The sequence below is a fragment of the Bemisia tabaci genome, chromosome 4, assembly GCF_918797505.1.
Source record: "Bemisia tabaci chromosome 4, PGI_BMITA_v3".
In the NCBI taxonomy this organism is placed as follows: domain Eukaryota; kingdom Metazoa; phylum Arthropoda; class Insecta; order Hemiptera; family Aleyrodidae; genus Bemisia; species Bemisia tabaci.
The window spans coordinates 9,229,795-9,236,596 of record NC_092796.1 but is presented as its reverse complement, the minus strand read 5'-3'; the positions used below and the strand labels follow the sequence as shown (position 1 = coordinate 9,236,596).

At 37.2% G+C, this 6,802-nt stretch overlaps 1 protein-coding gene across 1 annotated transcript; it reads right to left on the bottom strand.

Moving 5' to 3' along the window:
• Positions 1-506: 506 nt before the first annotated feature.
• RpL8 (ribosomal protein L8) lies at positions 507-6,509 on the bottom strand. The gene is made up of 6 exons (XM_019045214.2): positions 6,313-6,509; positions 5,157-5,301; positions 4,078-4,219; positions 3,053-3,271; positions 2,091-2,293; positions 507-647 (listed from the first exon to the last, which is right to left on the bottom strand). The coding sequence occupies exons 2-6, from the start codon at positions 5,292-5,294 to the stop codon at positions 576-578; spliced, it is 774 nt and encodes a 257-aa protein (XP_018900759.1). The 5' UTR covers positions 5,295-5,301; positions 6,313-6,509; the 3' UTR covers positions 507-575.
• Positions 6,510-6,802: the final 293 nt, after the last annotated feature.

The window sequence follows — 6,802 nt, the reverse complement described above, 5'->3', positions numbered from 1 at the left end:
TATTTCATTTTTCTTAAAGTCTCATAAAACTTCTTTGTTGTTCAAATGGCTTAATTAATTACAGGTATTCAAATGCGTTCTTTAGTAAGTACTAAAAAACTCTTGACATTAGCAATTTGCATGAATACAGAAGCGTCTAATTTCTACTAATGAGCCAATGCTAGGTTTTTTGATTCGATTTTTGTTCGATAGCTTTAGATAAGACATGGAAGTTAAAATGCCTGCTTCTTGAGAGCATGAAACAACATAATGAGAGGCAGGAAAGAGGTAAGCACTACAGAGTTGTGTTCAGAATCTTACGACTGATTCTTATCATAGTGGGTTTTTCTATTCCTTCCTTCGGCCAACAGAATTAGTAAGTACTTGATTACACTCAGGTTTATATCAGTTCTTTTTTTGAAACTTCTTGGATGACCATGGCATTAAGCCATCTACTTTGAGCTTCCTCACAAAATTTTGGTCTCAAGTTAATGTTCAGAAGTTACAGATAAAGAAATGGAGAGAAATACAGTTGGAAAATAAAAAAAAAGGATTTATTGTTAAATAGTAAAAATAGTGTATAAACAGTAAACAGTTTATTCGTCTCCTTTCTTTTCGACCTTTCCTCCCCGAATTCTTCCGGTACGCCTGGCAGCAATGAGACCAACCTGTAACAGGAAATGTTGCAGTTAATTTTTCGCAGATCATTCAAATAGAATAAACACAAAAGCAGCTTAGATATACAACATACTCATGACTGAATTGGTCTCCACTGATTTCTTTGGTAACCAGAGGATGATAATAATTGTCAACCTGATACTGCACTCAAATTTGAAAATAATTGAGAATTTCTATGGTTACTGAAATTGAGAGCTAAGTAAATTACATGCTGGGATAGCTTCATACAGTGTGTTTGGTGTGAAGTCTCGAAGAAGAGTTCGAACGTCAGAGACGTGTTTGCCATTTCATGCGTGAGCAAGTTCATTGATGCTGGCTTGGAATCTGATCAATCAGGTTTTCAAAATTTTCCATACGAATCTGTGCTCAAGAAGCTCAAGATCGTATCCACCTGACTTCAAATTTGGTGCCGATCAGTACCACACCACTCTGTCACCTAATATTTTTCCAAAGCAAGTCTGACATTACAACTCTTTAGGGTCGTGACTTGCTAGATTTGCATGAACTTGACTCAAATTGGTTGAACTTAACACTGAATTCTGTTGCAAGTCTTCAATGGATTAGATATTGACTGACAATCAGCATTCCATTTCATCCAAGTTTGATTTTGTCTAATGTCTAAACCACAAGAGGTTCTAAAAGCCTTTGTAGAGCAGAAGTATCGTATGATGAGACAAAAGTCAAGTATTGTTTAGGTCACAACTCATCAGTGGTGCCGTTTGACTGCATGTATTAACCTGTTGAGTGGTGCTGATTCTGAGGTAATCAGATATTGACATTTGTCTCAAAATACGATGCTGCTCTAGTATACATGTTGGGGGCTGATGAATTAAAATGAAAATGTTGTAAGATTATAACAGTTTTATATGCTTAAACTTTCCTTGTTACCCTGAAGAATTATGCACATAATACTAAGAAATTTGGCGCCAGCATAATTGCAGCATCATTTGATATAATGATTTCTTTTGACTTTCTGAGCATAATGGGCCTTTAAATTGAATTTCCTGCGATGCCAAATGGCGAATTTTTGGCTCTCTTCCCGAGCTTTTCTGATGAAAAAATTAGATCATTGCTATAGATGCTTAAATGCTGTGCAACATGTTGCTATCATTTGGCGGAATTAGATGTGAGTATTTCATCCATTTCATCTTACCAGCCAGCAAAAATAGCCTCCTTTTTCTCACCATTAAGATGTTGCAAAATTTCTACTGGATAATATGTGCGTAAAAATACCCAAAACTTCATTTATCAGCCTTACTTTTCCTTGACATAGGCACACAGAATCTTGGATTTTAAAAGCTGATGGTGCTACGGAACATCATATGGATAAGTATCGCAATTTGGCTTGAGCCAAATTTTTCGGTATTTCGTGCAAGGTCTTTTAATTTAACTAGAAACAGCATGGGTTTAAAACAACAAAAACAAATACGTACCTTTCTACCAGCACTGGCTCCTCGTCTGACGGTTGAAGCTTTACCAATGTGTTGATGGTTACCTCCTCCGTGAGGATGCTCAACAGGGTTCATAGCAACACCACGAACCTTGGGCCAGCAGTTACGCTTGGCCTTGTATTTGTGATATGCTCTACCAGCTTTCAACATAGGTTTGTCAATACGACCACCACCGGCAATGACACCTGCAAAAATCAAACAATAGTAATTTAGTATATTCATAGCTTACACTAGCTGCCGACGGTCAGAAGATTGTTGCATCACATTGACTCTAAATCCTAAGCAAGTTTTTTTTTTTTTTTCAAGGTTCACATTATTTTCCAAACTCCATGAATTATTTAGGGCGCTTCATGCTTTCGTGTGTGAATTGAGAGGGAAAAATTTCTCCTGGAAACTATCTAAACATCCAAAACTTAGAACTCCCACACATCAATACGGCGACAGAAATCGATTTCCGGTCCTCGGTTTCTCTCTAGTTCCTAGTGAATTTCATGGTTTAATTATCCAAATTAAATTTTGTTCAAGTAGTCACTTGAAATTCTGATCATTAGAGAATAGAGATTAAGGAGAAGATCAGAATTAAGGAGTTTTAGAAAATCAAAATCAAGGACCTGGATGAACTTTGTAAAATACTTTGAAAACTGTACTAAGATTTCAAGAGGCAAAAAGTATCCATTAAGAAAAGATATTTTCCACCTAAACATCAATTTTCTTGCTATATTTTGGGTGGCAGGCAAATGTATGATGGCTGGACAAGGCTTCTGGGAAGTTCAAAAACATTAATGGCAAACGATGAAAACCCATCCTGAAGAGCCGATAGAAAAAAAATTACCAGGAAAACAGCTTAACAAAACCGAGAGTTGTCATTTTGAGCTCATAATCCAATCCATTGATAATACAAGGCGAGTATTCTTCTGATTGACTCACATGAAAAGGATACTTACCAACCATGGCTCTGTTGTTGGATGGGAGAACCCTCTTCGTTCCTGAGGGCAACTTGACCCTAGTGCGTTTAGTGTCGGGGTTGTGAGCGATAACAGTGGCGTAGTTACCAGATGCTCGGGCTAAGCGACCTCTGTCGCCAGCTTTCTCTTCTAAATTACAGATAATGGTACCCTCAGGCATGAGTCCAAGGGGCATAACATTTCCAATTTGGAGTTTAGCTAAATAAAAAAATAAAATATAAATCAGTAATTAACAGTGACGACAGTAAAAAGTATCAGTAACAAAGGCATTGTAGAATATCTTAAAAGAAAGGTTTACTTAACTGAATTCCATCCATGAATTACTTCTACAGCAGAAGGATGCAAATGGGTTGATGTTATAGATGAATGGACTCTGGTGCAAATGAATCCATTTCAATTTTTTTCCTCTTAAATTTATTATGTGGATATAAAAAACAGCATTATGAGTTGGCATTAACAGTGAGGCCACTTCAGAAAACAAAATTTAGTCTCAGAGCAAAGGGGATTAAAAGGCATGATTTGGTTTGGACACTCCGCCAGAATTCCATAGCCTCACACAATACTGGAATAGCTGCTATCTCAAGTGACATAATTTTTCAAGTAAAAACTAACGAATGTCTATCATCCAACATTTTGACTATCTTGCTTACTAAGTTGCGTTTTAAAGGAAATTTTGATGTTTGTTTTAAGTTGGAAAAATGCATTGACTGAGACATTTGCACGGTGAGCTCTGTTAGAGTTTGTGAACTTTTTTCCCCCAACAAGATGATCAATTGCGCTAGATTGCTAAGACATTACATATTCTGGAACTGGGGAAAGAAAAGACAAGACAAAAGTCACATCAGTCTGGTTGCATCAATCATCAGTTGGCCCATTGGTTAGCATGTAAATATCTGTTGAATGGTGCAATTTTGGATTTGACATGTGTCTCTTCTTTTCATTCCCCAGTCCTAAAAGAGCATGATGTAATTCACGATGAAGTGTTGAGAAATGTATTGTTGTACCTTTTCTACCGCAATGGACGAACTGTCCTGTGTACATTCCTTCAGCAGCAATGAACAATTCTTTCCTCCTCTTGTATCTGTATGGGTCACGGAAATGAACTACTGCAAGGGGTGCACCTCTACCAGGGTCATGAATGATGTCCTAAAAAGACAAACAAAAAATGGAATGAAAAAAGTTAGTGAATTTTACAAATTCTTCATGAGCTTTCTACAATCCACATGGCGATAAAGATTAGTGGAAAGACTGTGCATACTTTTTAGGAGAGCTTCAGAGTAAAAGTGTGAAGTTTAAAATGGGGGACCTGCTGATTCTGATAGTTGAGCAATTACAACATTCTCTCTTTACAATAATAGTGTAAAAAAGTGGAAAGAAAACACATTTGACTACGGGAAAAGGGACCATAGTCCAACAAAGACTCAAAATTGAGCTTATCATTCCAAAACATAGAGGAGTGTTCTTGAACAATAGGGTGCAAGAAACCAAACATAACTGAGTTGGGGCTATTTGAGATTTGTCATTAACAAAGGTGGATCCAGCAATTTGGCAACACATATTTTCCTCCAATAAAACCTTTATTAATAATCAATTTGTGCTGGAACACCTGGCCCCTTCAAGAATCGATACATTTACGTGTGTTTAAATGGAGAAAAATCAATATTACCGAATTGCTGGATCCGTAAATGGTCATTTAAAAAAAAAGCCTCTAAAAATCAGGATTTGCCTTTGGTAAGGCTAGATTCCGTACACTTCTACACTCTGTATTGTCACAAAAATGAAGTAAACTGCTCGCCACTCTATCTTCAGCTCTTAAATGTTAAGGTTTACAAATCAGCGATCAACATAGGCACAAACATCTGCCAGTGGAAATCAACCAGATTTCCTTTGACAGGTTTTTAGCTATCTTTGGTCATCAACTTATGCACCCTTGCGTGCATAACTTTACTAAACCCTGTTTTATTGGAATTCACATTTCTCATCTTCTGGCACACATAACAGAAAATGAATCACGCAAGCATGTGAAAAATTAAATTATTCAAAAAGGGGTCGAACACCCAAAGTAAAAAGCAAAACAATGTACCTTGATGACACCTTTGATGTAACCTCTCCTTTCAGCATAATCTAGATTTCGGAGCCTTGCTGGTCCTTTACGGTGGTGGGTGTGAGCTGTGAAGACACTTCCTGCTCCCTTCCTCTGTGAACGGATAACCCTACCCATTGTTCACCTGAAAAAAAAAAAAAAAATTATAAAGACCAATTAAGTGGGTATGATAGGTGTTTACCGGTAGGAATACACAAATGAAACTCAGACGAAAAGCAATAGAGGCAAAACTTGGCTGTGCGCTTTTAGCCCAGATAACAATCTACTCACAGTGCAAATACACAGCAGACTCAAATATGACTTAAACATGACTTCATCGTTCAACAATGGTGCTATCGGAATGCATGTGTGAATTAAACGTGTGGCGCAGATTGACAATGGATTGAAGACTGGCTCAAGTTCTGACATCAGATAGGTCTGATCAGCATCATGTCTATGCATGAAGCTCCAAGGAGTGTCAAAGCATTGAGTGTGAACAAAATAGGATATAATAACAACTACCGCTCGAATTTACCTCATAAAATGGTATCTAAATTGGCTTTAAGAAGATTACAAAATGGCAAGCTTAATGAATGGTGGATATGCTCGTTGGACAGAGGCATTCTGCAGTGGATTTGAGGTTAGAATACAAAAACATGTAGAATTTTAAAATGAGTCAGTCATTAGAGCTGGATGGGTGTTTGTACACGAGGGATAGGCGATAATGTGCAATTGTTTTCTCCTAAAATAAAGGGTTCTGGAAATAGATTGAGCAAAAAGTAGTGTGTAAGAGAGGGAAACAACTTGATGGCTTGGGAATGTGGCTCGCCAAGATGCTAACGATCTGAGCAAGTAGAGAATGTCCTGAGACCAGCATACATTTATTTTCAAAACGTGATAGAGAGAAATTGGACAATCATTTAAATTAGTGGTAGTTTATCTGACGGATCAAGTGACAGAAAGGGTGCAAAGCCGATAATAACACGGCAAAATTTAGGCTTACGCCGCCCGCGTGCGTTCCAACTTTGGGGCGCGAGAATGGCAAATAGATGATTTCGGGAGAGGAAAAATAAAATCATGGATTGAGGAGAGTTAAGAAAAAAGTTTCGTAGGTAAAAGTCTTGTACAGGAACGTTTAAAACTAAAATTAACTTACCAATATCAACTACTGCCAGGTGGAAGAGAGGTTTACAAGAAAATGACTCCGAAAGGGACGGCAAGCAACGTGTTTCTGAACACTGGTGTCAAATTGCTATGATAAATTTTCACGAAAGAGATATTCAAGCTTTAATTATTCAAATACTGCAGGGTGAAGAAGGGAAAACTAGGAATTTCGGTAAAATTTGGAGCGTGAATCTGAATAATGTGAATGAAATAAATGGTAAATCACGTTTCTTCTTCAATGATTAATTAGTTTGAAAGTTTACTGGTTTCAACCTGACAACAGTGTTTCATGTTCAAGGTTGCTGTCTACACAACTCAAGTCTTCCCATGCATGATAAACTGGGATTGACTTCTACTTACAAATAATAATATTAATTATAGCTCAAATATAAATTGATAAAATAAAATTTTGATACAATTTTACAGTACAAGTTTAAGTCGTGCATGCCGCGTCCCGTGGACGTAAGTAAACCCGTAAACGA

What these genes read in the sequence shown, in the direction of transcription:
- RpL8 (XM_019045214.2), bottom strand. Translation starts at nt 5,294, where the DNA reads ATGGGTAGGGTTATCCGTTCACAGAGGAAGGGAGCAGGAAGTGTCTTC. An exon ending in ACATCAAAGGTGTCATCAAG is followed by an intron (nt 4,220 to 5,156) that starts GTACATTGTTTT and finishes TTGTCTTTTTAG; the next exon opens with GACATCATTCATGACCCTGG. An exon ending in CGTCCATTGCGGTAGAAAAG is followed by an intron (nt 3,272 to 4,077) that starts GTACAACAATAC and finishes TTTTTTATTTAG; the next exon opens with CTAAACTCCAAATTGGAAAT.